This window comes from Alosa sapidissima, chromosome 8 (assembly GCF_018492685.1).
Source record: "Alosa sapidissima isolate fAloSap1 chromosome 8, fAloSap1.pri, whole genome shotgun sequence".
In the NCBI taxonomy this organism is placed as follows: Eukaryota; Metazoa; Chordata; class Actinopteri; order Clupeiformes; family Clupeidae; genus Alosa; species Alosa sapidissima.
Window position 1 is genome coordinate 19,201,687 of NC_055964.1, and position 21,506 is coordinate 19,223,192.

The 21,506-nt window shown below is 44.2% G+C and overlaps 1 protein-coding gene across 5 annotated transcripts in view; it reads left to right on the plus strand.

The window, feature by feature from the left end:
* Nucleotides 1-21,005, plus strand: part of rasgrf2b (Ras protein-specific guanine nucleotide-releasing factor 2b) — a 59,875-nt gene extending 38,870 nt beyond the window's left edge. Inside the window, exons 14-28 of one of the 5 annotated variants that reach the window (XM_042100366.1) lie at nt 177-425; nt 1,344-1,436; nt 3,192-3,754; nt 6,486-6,611; nt 7,813-7,914; nt 8,092-8,198; nt 14,045-14,157; nt 14,619-14,679; nt 16,422-16,525; nt 16,896-16,980; nt 17,362-17,559; nt 17,721-17,800; nt 17,934-18,051; nt 18,573-18,641; nt 19,089-21,005. In XM_042100366.1, the coding sequence (XP_041956300.1) occupies nt 177-425; nt 1,344-1,436; nt 3,192-3,754; nt 6,486-6,611; nt 7,813-7,914; nt 8,092-8,198; nt 14,045-14,157; nt 14,619-14,679; nt 16,422-16,525; nt 16,896-16,980; nt 17,362-17,559; nt 17,721-17,800; nt 17,934-18,051; nt 18,573-18,641; nt 19,089-19,181 (2,161 nt within the window). In that variant the 3' untranslated portion in view covers nt 19,182-21,005. The remainder of the gene's footprint in view (nt 1-176; nt 426-1,343; nt 1,437-3,191; nt 3,755-6,485; nt 6,612-7,812; nt 7,915-8,091; nt 8,199-14,044; nt 14,158-14,618; nt 14,680-16,421; nt 16,526-16,895; nt 16,981-17,361; nt 17,560-17,720; nt 17,801-17,933; nt 18,052-18,572; nt 18,642-19,088) is intronic. The other 4 variants (XM_042100367.1, XM_042100370.1, XM_042100368.1 and 1 more) reach the window with 4 other exon arrangements.
* The last annotated feature ends 501 nt before the right edge of the window (nt 21,006-21,506 follow it).

The following is a 21,506-nucleotide window of genomic DNA, read 5'->3' on the forward strand; positions in this document are numbered from 1 at the left end:
AATGTCTTCTCTCTGTCCTCTCTCTATCTCTCTCTCTCTCTCTCTCTTTCTCTCTCTCTTCTCTCTGTGTCTTATGCACATGGTGATTGTTGTTGTTTTAATAGCCACCTCTGCATGCATTAATAAATACAAAGTGCCAGACCGCCAGTCACCGCCTTGGTTGTGCCTCTTATCAGATCAGACACGCGTCTCCATAAAGATGATGTTGACATTTGCTTCAGCAAAACGCTCAACTCCTGCAAGGTCCCCCAGATCCGCTACGCCAGCGTGGAGCGTCTGCTGGAGAGGCTGACTGACCTGCGCTTCCTCTCCATCGACTTCCTCAACACCTTCCTGCACACCTACCGCATCTTCACCACCGCCGCTGTCGTCATGGACAAGCTGGCCGACATCTACAAGAAGCCCTTCACCTCCATCCCCGTCAGGTAACGGAGGCGGGGGGGGGGGGGGGGGGGTGTTAGTGAGTGTTTAAGGGGCAGTTTAGAGATTTCAATAACTTGCTTTGTGAATTTTCAATACAAAAAGGCTCACATTATAAGTTTGCTATCATCAGGAAATGTAACTTCATGGCATAAAGGTGCAGTACTTGAATGCCTTGGGGCAAAGTTAAAAAGTTCATAATTTTATGATCATAATCAAGACTATGAAAGATTACTGGTGTGTGTGTGTGTGTGTGTGTGTGTGTGTGTGTGTGTGTGTGTGTGTGTGTGTGTGTGCGTGTGCGTGTGTGAATGTGTGTCCAAGAGTTTTTTACAGTAAAAAAGAAACAGTGTGTGTTTCCTTATGTGTGTCTCAGGGGAAGGTCTGCTGTTGTATATTTTCCTGGTCAGACATAATGACCTTTTCAACTGGAAACTTTTTTTTTTCTTGTCTCAAAACAGGTGTTCTGCAAAAAAGTCTAATTAGCTTGGCCCCATGTTACTAAGTGCAGACAAGTCAGAAACTCTTACACTGCACTTTCCTTCCATGCCACATTTATGGTACACAATCTCACGCAGTGGCAGAAACAGGATCCACACTCACAACAGCTTAGTTCACCCCTCATCCTGCCTGTCATTGCTTTGTGCTAGTCGTTCATCATGTTTCATGCCTATGCAAAACAGCGGGCGTCCATTTTAATGGACTCCTGTCACTTTTTGAAAATGAAGCCACGACAGACATGCCATAAGTTATAGGCTTGTTTTCCATATCATTGTGCAGTTATCCATGTCTGAGATGGGTAAGTGGTCTTGACAGTTGCTGTCCCCTGCCGCCTGGCGTGGCGTGGCGTGGCGTGTGGTGTGTGGCGTCTGCTGTTGCAGTCATTCATGTCATGTGTCTTCCCCTCCTGCCTCCCCGCGCAGGATCCAGTATCACTCATTCGACCGCTTGTCCATCACATCCATCTGTCCAGACTACAGCCTGAAGATCAGGAAGATAGCCCTGGACCAGTCAAAGTAACACAACACATTTATGTCTCTCTTACTCGCACTCACTCACTCACTCACTCACTCACACAGTCACTCACTCACTCACTCACTCACTCACTCACGCAGTCACTCACTCACTCACTCACGCAGTCACTCACTCACACACTCACTCATGCACTCACTCACGCACTCACTCACTCACTCACGCAGTCACTTGCTGCTCATTTCTTACACACTCCCTCACATTCAACTGATTCACTACCTCACTTCTCACTTCTTCTCACACCTACACACACTTCTACCCTTCCTCTTTGTCTCACTCCCTATTTGTCTCACTTCTTACTTGCTATTCATCTATCTATCTATCTATCTATCTATCTATCTATCTACCTATCTCTCTCTATCTATCTATCTATCTATCTCTATCTATCTATCTATCTATCTATCTATCTATCTATCTATCTATCTATCTCTTTCTCTCTCTCTCTATCTATCCATCTATCTATCTATGTATCCTTTATTCTCTCTGTGAGGATTATTTTTTCCCTTTATGTCTGCCAGTCAGTGCCTCCATTTTAAATGTTTGTGTTGTGGTATAGAATTCAGTTTACAGTTTTTCTCAGTCGCTTTGGTGCTTTTCTCACATCACTATTAACATTTGCACAGCAGTTAGTGCATTTCTCAAAACAATTAGTGCAAACTGCAAAACCTAGTGGATAACCTGCAAAAGCAGGTAATTTGCTCAAAATGGATAGTCCATTCCTCAAAAGCAAGTATTTATGTCAATGAAACGGCCAGTGTCATCAATATGAGAAGTCTTGACACCATCGTTTATGAACAAGATAGTCAAATGGCTTTGTCATGTTTTCATTATGGCAGTTTATTCTCTCAGTGTTTTCCCATACAAAAAAAGGTCAGAACTTGGTGACACTACCTGAACATGCTCAAGACAGCACTACATAGTACTTGTACAGCCATTTTAAAACTACAGTAAAGTTAGAAATTGCTGTAGTTAGGAGAGTAAGTGAGTACAAGACACTGATGTACATTTCACATTTTTACTATATGCTCTTTGCAATTCTACAGCATTGTGATAGAATTTGATAACTAGTTCACCAATTTTGTATGTAATGACTCAAGCAATGAAAGGAAGACTATTAGTTTTATTGGGAACGACTATTCAGCATCCATAAGTATAGTTCATTTTGACTGACATGACAAAGCAACTGATACATGTCCAAAAGCATGTGCAATTTGTTCAGAGGAAGGAGAAATTGCTACTATGATGTGCACAAATGACAAAATGTTGTAGAGGTTGAACTAATAGTTATGAGAATTTTCATTCTGATCTGAGAAAAGCACCAAAGCGACAGAAAAACTGTAAAGGTTTTAGAAGGCTGCTGCTGCCTACATTACATATGTCACATAAAGATATGCCACTCAGTATGTTTTTGAGAATAGCTACATATTTTGTGAAAATTCATCCAATTCCAAATTTATTCCAAAGCCATTGTGTGGCAGATTAGAATGCTGCCAACTCAACTGGCAGTAAAGTATCCCCACACAGACGGGTTCAGTTGGCAAATAAACTGCATGTTCACAAACTGTTTAGAAGAACAACTCTATTGTGTTTTCCTATCTATTGTATCTCCAAACCCAGTTTGCATATAAGCGGTGACTTTGTCTCTGCGGTGCATGTATGTAGGTGGTGCTGTTCTCCGCCTCTTCCTCTCCGAGTGTTATTTATGGCTTCTCTGCACATACACTGTTCCCTCAACTCAGGTCGCTGGAGCTGTTCTTTGCCACCAACCAGAACAACCGCAGCGGGGGCGACCACAATAACGACAAGTTCTCGGGCCCGCCGCCGCTCTCCATCTCCTCCCGCACCTCCTCGCCGGTGCGCATGCGCAAGCTCTCCCTCAACTCCCCACTGGGCTCCACCTCCTCCTCCTGCACCAGGGTGCTGGACCTCTCCTCCTCCTCCTCCTCCGCCGCTGCTGCCACCTCCTCCTCCTCCTCCACCACCACCACCACCCCCACCGCCGCCTGTCCTTCGGCCACCAGCAGCCCCACCTCAGCCACCTGCCCCAGCCCGGCGACCCCGACCCCCACCTCTCCGCCGCCGCCTGCTGTCACACCCCCTGCGGGCGTAACCAAGCCCCCGCTGGAGCTGAACCGCGCCCCTGCTCCTCCTGCCCCCTCCGCAGCCCCTGCCGCGGGCACAGGTACGGCCCCCTCCCCCACCTCGCCCTCCCCGGAGCAGAGCCCCGGCGCCACCGAGGAGAACCCCGAGCTGCCGCGCATCGACGCCTTCTGCGGGAAGCTCCGCCGAAGCATCCGCAGGGGTGAGGAGAGAGGGAGGGGGTGGAGTGAGAGAGAGAGAGAGATAGAGAGAGAGGGAGGGAAGAGAGGGGGAGGGGAGTGGAGGGCAGGGATGGAGAAGAGAGGAGAACGTGGGAGGGGAAGAGAGGAGAAGAGAGTTCAACTTGATTTATGTTCCCTTCAGAACAGGCTTCAGATATGTGCTTGGGGTCAGCTGGCTCTCTTGGGGGTGGTCTGGCATGACCGTGTGGAAAAACAGGGTGAGAGAGAGAGGCCTGAGAGAGAGAGAGAGAGAGAGAGAGGCCTGAGAGAGAGTGTGAGAGAGAGAGGCCTGAGAGAGAGTGTGAGAGAGAGAGACGGAGAGAAAAAGGGACAGGGTAAGAGAGGCATGAGATGGAAGAGAGAGAGAGAGAGAGAGAGAGAGAGAGAGAGAAAGAGAGAGAGAGAGAGAGAGAGAGAGAGAGAAAGAAAGAGAGTCCTCAGATTGAATCTTTTGTCATTATTTCCAGTGCACAGTAGTGATGGTGAAGATCATAGACAGACAACTCACTCAAACACTAATGCCACAGGTCACCAGTGAAACTAATTCAAAGGAAGACATTGCATTCATTACCGTGGATACAGTAAACAAATGCTTTACCTTATGGTAGGATATTCAGACTAAAACCCTAACCATTTAGGCATGTTTTGTCTATTATTATGATACTATCTCATTTAAACACTGAGAGAACCCAGAACTTAGAAGAAAACCAAAAACAACTATGAGAAAAGAGAATGAGTGACCTCGTCAGGCTGAAGGTTTTATTGGTGTTGCTGAATAGCGTCTTTGTAATCACGCCGCTTTTATGCCGACGTGCTCAGACTGTTTTGCAAACGTGCAGCACATTATTCCCCCTTTTTATAAGCACCAGAGTAGCATTCCACCAGCTTTTATGAACCCCAAACAGAAATAACACGCTGTATTGTTCACTTTAACCCTAATGGAAAGCAGAACTCTCGTGAAGCCATCAGCCATCAGCCAGATGAGCTCCATCATGCGCTGAGCTGGAGGCTGTAGTGTAGTCAGCTCTGGTCCAAAGCTTTCTCTGGTGTTATTATCAGGACTGCTCCAAGAGGCAGCATAACATGTTGCCTCGTCGCCAACATGCTTCGTCCAAAATCACGCGCAGTCCAGCGAAGGTTTCAACATCATATTGTGTTGTAACCATCTCAGTGAAGTGAAGTGAAACCAAGCATGGCGAATGATAATGGCAATGCATATCATTGTGTTACATGCTTTTGTGAAATATATACTACTACTACTACTACTACTACTATTACTATTACTATTACTATTGCTATTATGACTACTACTACTACTACTACTTCAACTGATAATAATAATGATAATAATAATAATAATAATCATAACAATAGCCACAACAAAAAACGCAACAATATCAATATAACAGCAACAACCCTGTGCTGCTTGGTTTGGTTTGGGTTAGCTGGAGGGCCTGTGAGGTGAGGCCTGCTGTGGACTCCCCTGCTGATGTACACAGTGCAGTGTAGTGCGGTGCTCCACCACACCTGGCATCCTACAGGGCAGCGGACTCAGGGCCAAGCCCCCGAGCCCCTGAGGGGTTTCGCTCTGTGGTCAGCATAGCGTCCAGCGGCCTGACAGCAGTATCCCTGTACAACTCACACAGCCTCTACTAAAGGCTACAAAGTCTCTTACAGAGCATTCTGTCGAGACACTTACAAAAGTTTTGGCCTGTACACTAGCGTCTACCATTATGCTCAGGGTAGACTGTAATGTGAAAGTGAGTCTGTGAAATCCTTGTTTGTTTATACGAGTAATCGTGGAAGATCAGCATCTGTATGCGCCAAGGTTATGCTTGAGCCTTTGATTGCTTGCAGTGAGTTCAGTAAATTAGCTTGTTTAGGTGTGTTTTTATTTGTTGTCATTCCTGGTTGAGTACAGAATATCCCCCCTTTTCTCGTTACTCAGATACTTAATCACGTTAGGTAAACCTGTCTGTATGCCAGTCCAAACCAAATGTTGTCTGCTCTCTCCTAGAGAAAGTGTTCTCTATAGCTCATGGTTCCCAGAATAAGAAGTAGATTTTTTTTCAGCTTCATGTGGTACCTAATGAGAATGATCAAAACCAAATCCTGGCAGGAACCCGAAATGTTTTTTTCTTTCAAAAGTTTTTATTTGTTGCTGTTCTTTAATGGTTGAATTAAATAGACTTGAGAATAGGCAAGGGTCACACATTATTTTGTTTGGGTGACCCAAACTGATCAAGCCATGCTCTCCTATGAAAACAAAAAGGCCAGAAATATTTCTGGCCTTTTTGTTTTCATAGGAGAGCATGGCTTGGCATATATATATATTGAGTATAAGTATATATACTCTTTTGATCCTGTGAGGGTAATTTGGCCTCTGCATTTATCCCAATCCTAGAATTAGTGAAACACACTCAGCACACAGTTAACACACAGTGAGGGGACGCACACACTAATCCCGACGCAGTGAGCTGCCTGCTACAGCGGCACTCGGGGAGCAGTGAGGGGTTAGGTGCTTTGCTCAAGGGCACTTCAGCCGTTCCTACTGATCGGGGTTCGAACCGGCAACCCTCCGGTTACAAGTCCGAACCCTTAACCAGTATATATATATATATATTGGGGTTGTAATTTCAAGGGGCCACATATATATCTATGTTTAGGGGGCATAGGCAGTCAGCATAACCTGTTGACTGCTGTAACTTTCAGCTGTTCTGGAATCAGTGTCACTGGACAAGTTCATTCCGGAGAGCCCTCAGGGCAGTGAGTCTGGCGAGATTTCACCATGTCGGTCCCCCTCCACACCACGCCACCTGCGCTACAGAGGATCTGCAGGTGTGTTTGGATTGGCTGTTTGTTATTGTGTATGTATGTGTACATGTGTGCATGTGTGCGCATGCATGAATATGGACACAGTGTGTGTCTGTGTGTCTCCTTCTGTGTATGCTGGTCAGTCACCCCAGAGGTCGATGTGTCTCCTCAGTGAAAACACTGACAGCTGTGTGACAGCCACCCAAGTCAGACCCCCAGCCCAGAAACCAGTCAGCTGTAACTGAGACAGGCTAATCATGGACACCGCCTCGGGCTCTCACCACTCTGCATGGGCTTTTTTTTCCCTTCTGGGCACATCTGTGCTTTCACTTCTTTATATCGCTTTTTTGAAAGAAAAAATATATCTATCCACCAAATGTCTAGATGGTGGAATGTTTTTTATTTGACTGCAACGAAAAACAAAACATTCCAATGTGACAGGCCTGCCTCTCAACCAACCTCACAGCAGACTGTCATCTCCCTCTATGACATACTACCAGTGCGGGGCAAGCCTGGTTTCTGTGGCACCGACACAGATAGAGGCATCCAGTGCCCTGGACACTTAGTCATTCCAATGCTGGACTCAGAAAGGCCCCGTTTCGGCAATAAATGGCAGCACTGTGTGTCAATGTGGTCCCGTCCAACTTTCCTTGGGCCAGAGTCAGTTAAATAATGTGTTTGGATGACATTAAAGGGAATCTATATATAGGAAAGTTGAAACCAGGTTAAATAATATTTGTCTTCTGTCCCAACCAGCACACACTGGTAATTGGTTCAGATCAGCTCTATCCACAGACACCGCGGAACAGACGCAGTTCCATTCGGCCTGTTTGCTCCACAGCGGGGGCACAGAATCTCCATTTTGCCCAGTGTACACCGTCTGGCAGCGTCCACAGGGTCAGATGGACTCTTTACCGTTAATACTGACCAGAGGTCTTTAATTGTATTCTAAACATTCTGCCGTTCCAAAGGTTTAGGTGGAATAAGGTCAGGCCTGTCATGCCCAAGGTTTCCCATGCTGTTTCTGAGTCATGGAGGGTTATTTTCCCCTTTGCATCGCCCTCCATATGTCTGTGTGTTCATGAGATGATGCTTCATGAGTGATTTACAATCCCAGCTTTAGGGCAAACTCCTGGTCAGACCAGTCCAGCAGCCTGTTGCGCATAATGTACTTTTAAACACCGTGGTTTGAATACGCCTTATCTCTGCCTTGTTGTTTTTACAGGTCAGGTGACAGAGAACAACCGCTGCTCGGTGTCGCCTGCCTCGGCTTTCGCCATCGCCACGGCAGCCGCTGGCCACAGCAGTCCACCAGGTGCAGACCGCAGTAGGTCTCAGAACTAGTCTATCTGTGTCTGTGACTTGTTAAGTGTTTTGCATCTTTCTTTTGCATCATCCTTTTTTTTCACTCCCTCATGAACTCTCTGGCTGCCTCTGTGTCTATCTGCGATGTTACTCTCGATCTCCCAAATGACCAGTCACTCTGTCCCTTTCTCTTGTATAGTTTTCAACAATTCAGAGAGGACATGCGACAAAGAGTTCATCATAAGGAGAGCAGCCACCAACCGGGTTCTGAATGTCCTTCGTCACTGGGTCTCCAAGCACTCACAGGTACAGTTGTGTACAAAAGCCCCTGGTGTTAGATTCTCTCTCCTCTTTATAAGTTGAGCTGTTGTAGATCAGTTTCACTCCTCATTCGGTCTTTACTAGAACAGAGTATGGAAGCATAAATGACTTCTCATTCCAGTACCCAACTGGGGGATCAAATTAGGTTTTGTGTTAAACTGCAAAGCATTCGCTCATCTTAGTGGAACTCCTGGTGCCCTCTGGCTCTGTCTAATGTCTACTGTCACCTCATTTCAGAGTAATGCTTTATGATGTGAGCCTACTTTCCTTTTAATTAGATGCAGATCCCTCTCTGATTGGGGTTCAGGCTCGCGACTCTGTAAAGTGTCTTGAGACTACTTCAATTGTTTTGTCACTATATAAATAATATTTAATTGAATTGGTAGCATAGATTATGAGTGTTAGACTGTTACAGTATTATTTCCAGCGATGGACAAAGTACACAATTCCTTTACTTAAGTGAAAGTATGTCAAATATTACTCCAATACAAGTGAAAGTTGCTAAGTCAGATTTTTACTTAAGTTGAAGTACAGAAGTACTTGCTTTTAAAAATACTTCTATTCAGAAGTACAAGTATTTGTCTTTTTAATGTATTGAAATGTAATGTTTATTTGGTCATTAGGGTGTGCATCCTTTGGTTAGTCATAGGTCTTGAAGAGACCTTTAGTTCCTTACATCCAACAAAAACATTTGACCTATTTTCATAACTTTTCAAATGGATGCAATAATATAATTTAAATCATTATTCATTCTCTGTTCACAAATCTAAAACATTTTTACTGCCGAATACAAAACCAGATAACTCAATTATGAAGAGATTATTTATCGTTTAATAATGTAGGCTAAAGATCTAGCTATGTTGTCAATGTCAGGTGATTGTCTAATTTCATTCCAATTTCGCAATGATCATGGAGGATAGCCTGCTTAACACCAGACCACTTCTCAAATCTCAATTGCTAACAGGTTCGTCTGGGTTCTCCCAGGCTACATGGAGGATGTTCTGATGAAGAATTTGTTTTACCATCATTATCACAGCCAATTCAGCCATGTTCAAATTGAACTATTGAAAAAATTTACTTCAAGATGGTTTATTGCATTATTGCATTTAAAGAATCAAAATGTGGTTAAAAGTAACGAGTACTTCATGCTCATATTTCAAATGGAGTCAATAGTACAAGATTTTTTTTTTCAAATGTAGTAGAGTAAAAGTCACAAGTTTCCAAAAATATTAATACTCAAGTAAAGTACAGATACTCAAAAATCATACTTAAGTACAGTAATCAAGGAAATGTACTTCGTTACTGTCCACCTCCTGATTATTTCTCACTCAATGTAAACTGCTTTGGATAAAACTGTCTGCAAAAAACAGCAGCTGTAGGAAAACAGCAGTTTGCTGGAAGCGGGATTCTGACCTTGAGCCTAGTTGATTTACTGTAATCAGTAAAGGCTGTTATCCTAGCCAGCAGGTGGTTCCTATTGGCTGCATCACCCCCTCACCTTTCGTTTCTTTCTCTCGAACAGTTGTTATTGTGGCAGTCGGTTATGCGCTGCCTGGCTGAGAACTCTCTTTATGGGTCCAAGCGTAGCCTCAAGGTTCTGCCCGTTTTACAAGTCTACAGAACCAGAGCACACTTCCACATTTTCCATGTCCTTACCTCACATTTGGAGGTCATAAATAGAGTGTTGCCAATTAACAACACAAACACAGTAACAAGTTTCAGCCATGGCCCATGAACTTTTAGAGTCAGTAGCTCTTGACGGCATTGACTGTTATGGCAGCAAATCCAAATGCTTTGATTTGAAGTGGCCAAGGGAAATTAAAGATGACTGCATTGACAACAACCATATGAAATTTGCTTGTGATACCGGAAAGGCGTTTGTTGTTAGGCGCGTCTTGACACCTCAGCTGACGGCAATGTCAGCACAGTAATTGTCATACACATCGGAATAATTAGTTCAGGTTCTAGATAGCACAATGCACACGCCATAGTCTACCCAACATAATTACACATCCGGTTCACTCTAAGTCACTTTGTATCTCTGTGTCAAATGTCAAGCACCAGAATAATTTAGAGCCAATCAAACTCAGTGAGTGAGTAGAGTAGAATGTATTTAGGCGGACTTACCTCTTTTTAAAAAAAGATCCTCTTAAATAAATGTAATTTTGTCATCAAAAGAGGTAATTTAGACACAACACTGAGTTAGATAGATTACATAAAATGAGAGAGGGTGTGACTGTTCACCACAGCAAGCTGCCCTGCTTCCCTGCCGTCAACCTGTCCTAATATGTTTGACACCGGAGCCCACACACACCTCAGTGAAATGGCACCGAATGTCTCTATTAGATGTTTTACTACACAGACACCAATATGTAACTTGCCTAATACCAGACCTTCCTTTGAACACTAATTATGAATTCAGTAACATTAGTTATTCATGCTTTAGACCATTTTATTGTAAAAACAAAGTACCGGTTCAGGCACCGTTTTGGCACCGGCACCGTTTTAAAAGTATTGATTTAGCACCGGTATCGGATAAAACCCAAACGATACCCAACCCTAACAGTAACATTAGTAGGCTAAATCAGCTGTACCGTACCTGTGTTACCTTTCGAGGGTTTTTAGCAGTGCTGGGGGTAGTTGAGGCGGCTGCGAAACCCTGAGCTGTGTATCCGCCTCATTGATTTGTGCTCTCATTAGAGAGTTGCCCTCTCAAAAACCTGTCAGTGCACGCAGCCGCGTACCTTTGTTTAATGCTTTCCTTCGCTTCACTGCTCCCGCTTCAGCCAAACGTCCACTATGAGCAATTAGCCTTCCTAAGCACACACACGCATAGACAGTAATCAGTGATGAGAGCACATATAGTCACAGACACACGTAAAGATATAAAAATTTGTAAATGCACACTCACAAATACACCTACACCACAACAACATGAACAGCCATGTTTATTTAGACACATACATACCATACACACACATACACTGTTTGATACAGTTTGATGACTGTCTGACTGTCTGTCCAGTTTATACCACACTAAGGAGCACTTAGGATTTTTGACAGATAAAAACTTGCTAACATGTCTGTTTTTTAGCAATATAATGGAGTAGGCAGTGTCGTGGTGTCTGCATTTTCACCCCAGACCACAAACTGTAGTATATGATGGTGTTTATCTACCATTCAGATGACAAAATACCATTAGAATGGATTTGAAAATTATATCAAAACAAATCTCTTATAATAGCATACCACATAAAGTAGCATATGGCTGCATAGTGTTGCTGTAAAGTTTTTTAGACCGTTTTTTGAAGCACTAAGAGGCTAATTGCATTGATCTGCTCAGTGTTTTGTCAGATGAGATGGAGGCTCTCAAACGCGCACCGAAAGAGCTTGTTAAAGCTGACCTTTCCGACGTTACAGGTGAGCTATGAGGGGGAGGATGAGGTTGATAGAAATGTTTTAAAAGGTTGGCGGAGCGGAGACAAAAGGCCTGGCGGTTCAGCCCGTGGATGGGGTGAAGCGGAGAGGGGTGGGCTCCCGTTAGTTTGATCTGAGGGGCTGAATGCACCGGCGCGCTCCGATTCAAATTCTCCGCTGAGTGCTGCCGCGAGTCAGTGGCCACACATTGGCACTGCTCCCTCTGTCATCCCAGGAATGAGTAAGAGGGTGAAGTGAAGGATACTTAAACTGCTACCAAACTTTACTGATGTATACAGTGCATGTGCGTGTGTGTGTGTGTGTGTGTGTGTGTGTGTGCGTGTGTGTGCGTGTGTGTGTATGTGTGTGTTGTATAAACATCAGCATATATAGACTACGCCTCTCCTAGCACACAGAACTGTGTTTCTCCATGATGTGCTGTATGGCTTTTATGAGTGCCCGAAATGGAAACACAGTCTTGCGTCACTTTTTCAGAGAAGTTCACTCCTTTGATTAGGTGTTTGTATGTGTTGAACTCTGGTTCTCTTGTGTGTCGTTTTAGGTAAAAGTATCTGCCAAGTGAGTAAAAGTAAAAAAAAAAACTAATTTGTATGAACATCTGCCAAACTGAATAAAATATAAAAAATAATCATAATCCATACGTTGTCTCGGCAGGGAAAATAGCCATGGAAACAGAGAAACATAGTTTTTTCCCACTCAGAAAGGTCCGTAACAGATCCTTGTGTGTGGATAATTGCATGACCTCAGTTCAGATTCTACAGCACTGCTGCTATGGTCTTCTGAAGCGGCTGGAGTGTGTGAGTGTTTTGGGGGGTGGGGTGGTAAACAGTATCACGGTACATGAGGAGCAGACTTCATTGGATAATTAATTACCATCAGAGAGATGCTACGCCAGCTCATCTCTCTCTCTCTCTCTCTCTCTCTTTCTATCTTTCCAACATGAGGTCCATGCATCTACACTGTGCGCCCTGACATCCCATACTTTAGCAAACATGACTTCGGCTCACTTCATTTACTTTATTTATGACAGCTCCTTATCATGGGCAGCGTTATGCAGCAGGCTAAAGTGACAGGGCCCACACAGTTGATCATTGTCCTGGGCAAGGCCCACACAGTTGATTATGGTACTGAGCAGGGCTGGCTCCAGGATGCCTGATGGCACCAATCTTCATTAGAGACCAAATGTGAGGCGATAATCGGCCTGCTCTCAAAATGAAAAGTGGAAAAAATGCCTGAGTCCATGATGACAATGCGTACATCTGCTACAATCTTGTGTGACGCACTTGAACTGGTCTAGACTTCACTAGAGTGAAATTATACGAGCATCTGGCACCATACCAGACCTGAATCTTAGAAATGTTGCTGTGAAGCACCTCACATTTTGAATGGGGGTGGTGAAGTTTAGATGTTGCTCTCTTTGTGTCCTCCTGTTATTCTTCCCCTGCCTCCAGCCTCAGGCGTTTTCGCCGGCTGGGCCATTTGAATGCCACATATTTAAAAACACAGCATGCAAATGCACTGTCTTTGAAGCCGTCACTTCAGCTCGGAGGCTTTTAGCCCCGTCCGCCGGATGTGAGTGGGTAATTACAGGTACATTTCAGTCGCCCAGAAATATGAATAATTCCAGTCATCTCTCGGGTCTCCTTGCACTCCAAATGGAATGGGTGTAAAAACACCCAGCCTTCTAAAACCCTCTGATGGAGCCATTCATTTATAAACGCATGCAGGCAAGGGAAAGTGACAAATTAAGACCTTTTTTAAATATCCCTCTTGGCTGTTAGCTCTAAGACCTTTCTTTTTTTTATTAAAAATAATTACTGTGTGCTGCTTGTGTCAATATAGATAGCAAAAAAAGTATTTTTTAATAAAAATCTGGAAGGGCAGGGGATAATGGAGGCTGAGCTCAGCTTGAAAAGATGGCTTTGGCATACGGGACTTCATCAAAGACGCTGGGTAAAGCATGACCAGCTAGCTGAGAGGTGGAGGCAAGGATAAGATCCCTTTAAAGGCCGTTAAAGAAATGGATGGCCCCCCTCTCGCTCTGCGCCATCCTTGATTAACCATCCAGCGACTCCATAGAGGCGTTGCCGAGGAACATTTTGTGATGAGAGCAGCAAGTTGACACTCTTTGTTTCAATGTGCGGGGCGAGACAAGCTTATTTCCCATTACTTTGATGTCCCGAGCCCCCTAACTGTGATGGATGTCCAGAGATGAGGACACCTTGTTTGGGAGCGATGAATGCTTCAACAGTGCTGAGCTGTGACACCTCGGGGTGGCGGAGTGTTCCTCCAGCAGGTAATTTGGAGGAAGGGGACACGTCCATCCATACTGCTTGCTTGTCTTATCACAAGTCTCGTGTCTTTCATGCCCACCCCCCATCCCCCCTTTTCAGGACTTTGAGATGAACAGCGAGCTGAAGGGCGGTGTCATCTGCCTGCTAGAAGAGGTGCTCAAGGACCCTGACCTCCTTCCTCAGGAGAGGAAAGCCACCGCAAACATACTAAGGTAGGCCACACTCCACTCGACGCCACATGAACCTGACCTCTCTGTTTGCCTTTGCGCTCTGGAGAACATTCACATATGAAACCCCTCAACCAATGAACCCCTCCACCACCCCCCCCCCTCCCCCCAAAGCATGTAAGCTCACTAAACGTCACCTCTTTGGTGGCTAATCAGACCACACTGCACACAGTGATAAGAGCACAATGGGGTGTAAATCGGCATATTCAAATAGACCTTTCAGTTGAGCCTGTGTGATGCTCCTCTTGCTGGCACAGTCCCAGCTTTGCCACAGCGCTCCATAGCTCACAGGCAGCAAGAGAGGAAGCATATTGTATTAGGAAGCAGCTCGCGTTGGTATGACAACGCTGTGCCTCTCTCTTTCTCTCCCTCTCTTTCCATTTCTCTGTCTATCTCTCTCTTTCTGTCTCTCTCTCTCTCTTCCTCTCTCTCTCTCTGTCCCACAGTGGTCTTTCTCAAGACGATCAGGATGACGCGCAGCTGAAGATCGAGGACATTTTGCAAATGGTGAGCATACGGAGCCGAACACTCTTCCTCTGCGTGCCTCTCCAGTGCCTGTGTTAAATTAGACATTTCCCTGAAATACCCGTTAATCACTTCATGGTATTTATCATCGCCAAGGCTACCCTTTGGCTCGCTGCAATCAGCCCTCCCTCCCCCGCAGATGCTCATGTTTTTTTCTTTCATTCTAGAATCTTCTTCTCACTCTATTTTTTACTCCACTCACTCTGGCAACCTATAGCTAGGTGAGAATGTGTAGCTGTCAGGGGAAGGTTTTCTCAGAGACACTGTTTGACAAGGATTGGCAGTTTCCCTTTAGCAAAAATGACAGTAGGTAGAGAAAGTGACAGTGCCCCCTGGGAATTTTTAACTAAGAAAGGAGTAAAAAGTTGAGAAACTGTGGAGGCCCCTGCCAAACATGTTATTTCTCTCATTCCATATTCCCTAAATGAACAGATGGCAAAATCATCAATTGGACATATATTTTTAAGTAGATAATGCTCAGCATTGTGCCACTGTAACTCTAAAATATGGATGTATCTTTTGACATTTGACTTACTATTGTTTGGAGTCAAGGTCGTTTAAAAGTCCATAGGAATTAAAGGGCTCCTAATTAGGGACATTACAGCATCAGAAATCCACAGGAAACCTGTCGGCTGGCTTTGAATTACAGGTTCAAACAGGAGATGGATAGTATTGAGTGGGGGGTGGGTGTGGACATAGAGGAAGGGTGGACGGGTAATTATGCTGTGTGATGAAGACAGGCCCCACCTCTTACCATGAACAGCTGCAGTGGCAACGAGGGCATCAAGAAGCAGCGGACGTAGCTGTGGCCATAGACATGACTGAGGACCGAGGCTTTTTCTCCTTGTCACCGTGATCTTGTTATTACAGAAACAGATACACCACCCCCACCCATCACCAGCCATAGCAAATCCATTGGGGATATTAACCCAGTGTGCAATTCCATAGATGGTCTGAAGGATAGTTATATTTTGCTGTGCCAGATTGCGCTTCACGATATCCATACTCTACCACTCATCTAAATCCCCAGTTTATTGATGGATACCTCCACCTCCTAAAAGCAGTTACAGTCATGCACACACACACACACACACACACACACACACTCCCACAGGCGTCCCATGTAATGTAAAATGTAAAACATCTCCAGCATCTAAATGGTCAGTCCATATTCTCTCTTTCACCATGTTCATGTATGTGCCCACAGTCTCTCCCAATAAATAAGACCCTCTGCTCCGTTTGACCCTGTTAGGAAGTCAAACTGTAGTAAAGGACTAATTGTGGTCCCAGTGTGCCTTGCCTGTGTCTCTAAACATCTGCTTGACATTCATGCTATGCACCACCCCAATGAGTTGTTTTACATTGCAAATCCTCACCTTCAGTGCTAATCGGCAATGGTATGTTTTGAGCACTCGTCCATCCGAGAGGTCCTGACTACCAATTAGCTCAGTGTAATTACTTTTTTCATTATGTGAGGATTGTTTGTTTGGGATGTGACAAATTGTTTTGTGTGCTGTGGCCAAAATCTGCCATAACAGTGTCACGCTTTGCCACTGCCCTCTGTAATTCATTTCTGACAGTGATGTTAATTTAACGCTTCAAGTTTTGTCTCAGCATGTTTCGTGTGTGTATGCATGTGTGAATGCATGTGTGTGTGTTGGAGTGTCTCCTGCTGAGTCTGTCCTCTCTCTCTTTCTCTCTCTCTCTCTCACTCTCTCTCTCAGGCGGAGTGCCATCGGACAGAATGCTTTGAGTCCTTGTCAGCCATGGAGCTGGCCGAACAGGTTACTCTGCTGGACCACATCGTCTTCAGGAGCATCCCTTATGAGTATGTAGCCCCCCCCCCCCCCCCCCAGCCGCCACACCTCCACATCCAGAGCAGATATATCAATCAGGGGCATATTTAACCTTCTGCTCTCCACCACCACTTCCCTGAGCTCTATAATAGACATGAGATCCATGCAACGTAATGTCATATTTAATGAATGCCTTGTCCTAACTGAAAAGCTGCCATGTTTCTCAGGCAGTGCGTGATGTGTCGGCCATCACCCTTTTTGCCAATTAGATCCACTCTTTTTAAACACAGTGCCGCCGGCGATTGGCTAGTGATTCTGAAGCTGGTGAGCAGCCCATGGGGAGAGGGACACCTCATGCTCCCACACTGTCACGCTCACTTATTCCTGTGTCTCTCGTCTCAGGGAGTTCCTCGGCCAGGGCTGGATGAAGACAGACAAGATCGAACGCACCCCCTACATCATGAAGACAAGCCAGCATTTTAACGACGTACGTGCACAGTGGAATTGGCTGAAACTCCTCAGCAGTGCGCTTCCTTGCCAGTCAGACCGCCTCATTAACCTCACACACGCAACCACTGAACCTGAACCTCAGCTCCTTCATTTTTGAGTCTTGACCTTTCTTTTGACTCTTTCTCTCTCCATGCTTCCCCATTTTTTATTTCTTTCGCTTTGTCTCTCATTTTCTCTCTCTCTCTCTCTTTCTTTCTGCCCCCTCTCCCACCGCTCTTTCTCTCTCTCTCTCTCTCTCTCTTTCACTTTACATTCTCCTTCTCTCTCCTTTTTCTCTCCCTCTCCCTCTCCCACGTCTCTCTCTCTCTCTCTCTCTCTCTCTCTCTCTCTCTCTCTCTGTTCTGGATTGATGTTGCAGATGAGCAACCTGGTGGCCTCTCAGATCATGACCCACACGGATGTGGGCTCCAGGGCCAACTCCATAGAGAAGTGGGTGGCCGTGGCCGACATCTGCCGCTGCCTCAACAACTACAATGGCGTGCTGGAGATCACCTCCGCGCTGAACCGCAGCGCCATCTACAGGCTCAAGAAGACCTGGGCCAAAGTCAGCAAACAGGTCAGCGCTGTGGACTTTCACTCTTTCTTCGTTTAGCTATTTAGAGACTTCTGTCAATTGCATTTAACATCATTTGTGCTTTGCATTGTCATTGTCACAAGTTGTGGAATCACGTGACATAAATATTGTTTGCATATTTCTTCGTCTGTGTCTGTGGACAGGCTAAAGCATTGATGGACAAACTCCAAAAGACAGTTTCCTCAGAGGGGAGATTCAAGAACCTAAGGGAGACTTTAAAAAAGTAAGACGGAAAAGTATTTCCTAGTTAAATACATTTTTCAGATCATGCACTAATTGATCTGTTTTAAAAATTGACAATACAGTTTGTGTTTAGAAGAATCCCTCTCTGATGCTTATGGTTGTCCTCCCTGCAGCTGTAACCCACCTTGTGTGCCCTACCTGGGAATGTACCTAACAGACCTGGCCTTTATTGAGGAAGGAACTCCAAACTTTACTGAGGAGGGACTGGTCAATTTCTCAAAGATGAGAATGGTAAGTCCATCACTGATCCCAAGGAGTGGGTTTTCATTCAACTCATATGCACATTCATGACAATTTGGCTCAATAATATGTGCATTTGCGTATGTCCATCGAATGTGTTATGTGAGTTAAAAGTGGCAATTCTCCTAATCTAGGGAAGAGTTCTGATCAGCTGTGGGATTAAAACGTAAGGCCGTCAGGGCAACATGTACAGAAACACGCAGGTAGAAATAAATGCGAATATATGCGAATAAATGGTTTCCTTAAATTTCGCATTGTAGTTTATCCGAACTGAGAGTTACATGTAATCCACCTTCCTCTAGCAAATCAAATTCAAATCTTTCGCATTAGAAGATTGAATGCACATTTCAAGTGTTTCCTGGTTTGTTGTCATTGCCCTATGCAGAGATGAAAGCAGGGATAGGTTATATTTAAACCTCATTTTAAACTACTGTTTACTTATTTTCTTTATTCTTTACTGCTGACTTATTTTCTTATTTTCATTGTGTAACTGTTAACCCCCTCTCCTGTAGATATCCCATATTATCCGTGAGATTCGCCAGTTCCAGCAGACGCCATATAGGATAGATCACCAACCAAAGGTAAATTCCAGAGCCCTTATTTCCTTCATCCACTTTTAGAATGTATTCATTATATATTATAATCTCTGTAGTTTACATTGTGACACTGCAGTGTGCATACTGTACATAGAGGATATGGTATGGGTATTTTTGGGATAGGATTAATGCCAACATTGTGGATGTAACTTTCACACCAACGCCCGTCTCAGTCACTCTCTGACAGCGAATCACATTTTTATAGTTACATCATATATGCTGAAGCTTCATGCAAATGCCAGTGACATTCATACATTCAGTCATTGATTAATTCATTAATCTGTTCATTCATTCGTTAGTTAGTTTGTTCATTAATTTATTCATTTGTCCTTTCATTCATTCATTCATTCATTCGTTCAGTCATTAATTTGTCTGTTCGTTCCTTTCCGAGCCTTCATAGCACAGTAATATGGTTTCACTGTGCATTCTTAGGTCACTCAGTACCTTCTGGATAAAACCCTTATCATGGATGAAGATACTTTGTATGACCTGTCCCTTAAGATCGAACCCCGGCTCCCTGCTTGAGCCCCGGCTACTTGTGTGGAGCTGCTCCTGCCAGGAGGGGCTAGGAGGAGGCCTGCTGGTCTCTCAGAGGGTGGAGAATACTGGAACAAGATGGAGGACTGACAACTGGACTGGGTGGAGTTAGGAAAAGTAGAGAAAGAGAGAGAGTGACAGAAGATTGTCGAGGGGAAGGATAGTGATTTGTATGAGGGACGTCTTTAAGTGCAAACGTTTGCTGAGCATTCCAGTGTAAATGGCCATTAGGAAGGAAAGGATGTGAGACTCTCGTGATAAAGGGAGTCTTATCGGAGGAAAGAAAATGCATTTCAGACATCATTACCATGAAGTTTTGTCTGATAAGAAAGAAAAAGAATTAGAAAAAAATAAAAGAAAGAAGAATGAAATGTAGCATGTACAGAAATAACCCCAAATGGTCCTTTCGGTTTGTACGCCAACTCTTGTATGTCTATCTGTTGTGCCATTTCCAGCGGTAGCAGTAGTTCCCAGATCTCTGCTTTTAATGGGTTGTTGAAGTTGACCAGTGAATCTGACTTTGCATGAGCTAAACCGTGTGGATGTAAGTAACCCTTTTCCATTGAAATCTATCACCTTTAGTCCCAGGCAAGGATTGCAGTATGTAGGTGATGACACATCTACAAACATCTGAATGAGATTTTTTTTTTAAGTTCAATTAATTTTGCCAGGTGAAGCTTAATGCAGTGTGATTAATGCATTAGAGATTGCCATAAATGGTGAAAACAAACTCTTATGAGGTGCCTTGTCTTCAAACCTAATCAAATTATGCCTATTACTCATTCAGCACTGTTAACAAGTCTGAATGAGAATGAAAAAAGCTGCCAAAGCCACCTTAACATGTCTATTTTGGTATTATCTAAAGTAACTAGCAATCAATTGTTCCCTCCACAAACAAGTAAACAAAATCCAACATCAGTACTCTATGGACCCTTTCAAGAATAAAAACAAAAACAATGCTTGAACGTTCTATTTGGGCCCCAATCTACTTCCTCTGCATTAAGATAACATATGGAATTTTAAAAAGGAAGTCTTGTGGGGCCAACTATGATGCTGATAATGGAACTCTCTTGAAAGGGTCCATTACCACAGCTATGGATCTGTGTGGATTCTGAATAGTCTGTAGGCAATGCATGTGAATGTAACAGCAGTGCGGTGTGTGTAGAGTAAGGGGCTAATGACATGGCCTTTCCTCTGGTATTGATCGCGGGTCATTCCTATCTGTTCCTATTGGGAGCAGACAGGTCACTCTTTGAGAGGCGGTGCCTTTTTTTCATGTGTCTGAAAAAGAAAAAAAGCCGCAGGGAAACACTGATGAAAGTTGCATGGGGCTCGCTAGAGGCTTCAAATGGCTTTTTCATCCAAAGGTGCCATGAAGCCCCCAGTCCTCAGTTCATGCGTGAGCAGGATCTATCACAAAGGGACCCAAGATCAGCTAGATTCAATCCAAACAGCAAGCAGCATGCTAATCAAGTACAAGTGTAGCAGGTATTTTTTTTATTTTGGTGGCGAAGAGTATTCTGCTCACAGATTCGCGTTTACCTTCAAGGGGAATGAACCATTTAAAGTACTGCATATCATTACTCCAAAGTCTCCCTCTAGTGGCTAGAGCAGGCCAGCACACTAATGAGGATTGAGCACCAAGAGGTGAACGCTGGCGCTCTTGTCTTTTCCACTTCAGAGATGAATAACAGAATAATGCATACTGACATTAATGTGTTAGGTGGTCACTGAGTCTTTGAGAATAATTTATCAGTCAGTTGCATGAAACGTTAAAGACATATTTGCATGAAGGTTTTTTTTTTTTTTTTTGCAAGAACAATGTTATGCATTTCTCTGTCACTGCTGTGTATTTAACTTGATCTCTCTAAGAGTACCGTCACACCGGTGTGACGGGAATGTTGAGAAATGAACATTCTAAAGAATATCTGGGTTCATTGAATTCAACATAGAATTTTAGAACCTTCAATTGTTGCGGAACTTAGAATGTTCAAAATCCTTTAAAGAAAAAGAAGCAAAACAAGCAGACGCTGCCTCTGTTCTGACGAATGCCCCCCCACCCCAAGCAGTGTGTTATTTGCTGTCATGTTCAAGGTCTGGGCTGATGAGGAAGGGTTGGCATGGGATATTGTAAAATACCACTGTATGCATCACGGAGAATGAGTTAATCAAATATCCACGGCCCATCTCCTTGTTTATGGCTGGGCGTCATGAAGCAGAACCAAGACTGATCTGTCCAATGGTAAACTGTGCCAGAATGTGGCGGCAGCAGGAAGGTCGCACTTTTTCCACAATGTAGCGTCGCCTGTCTTA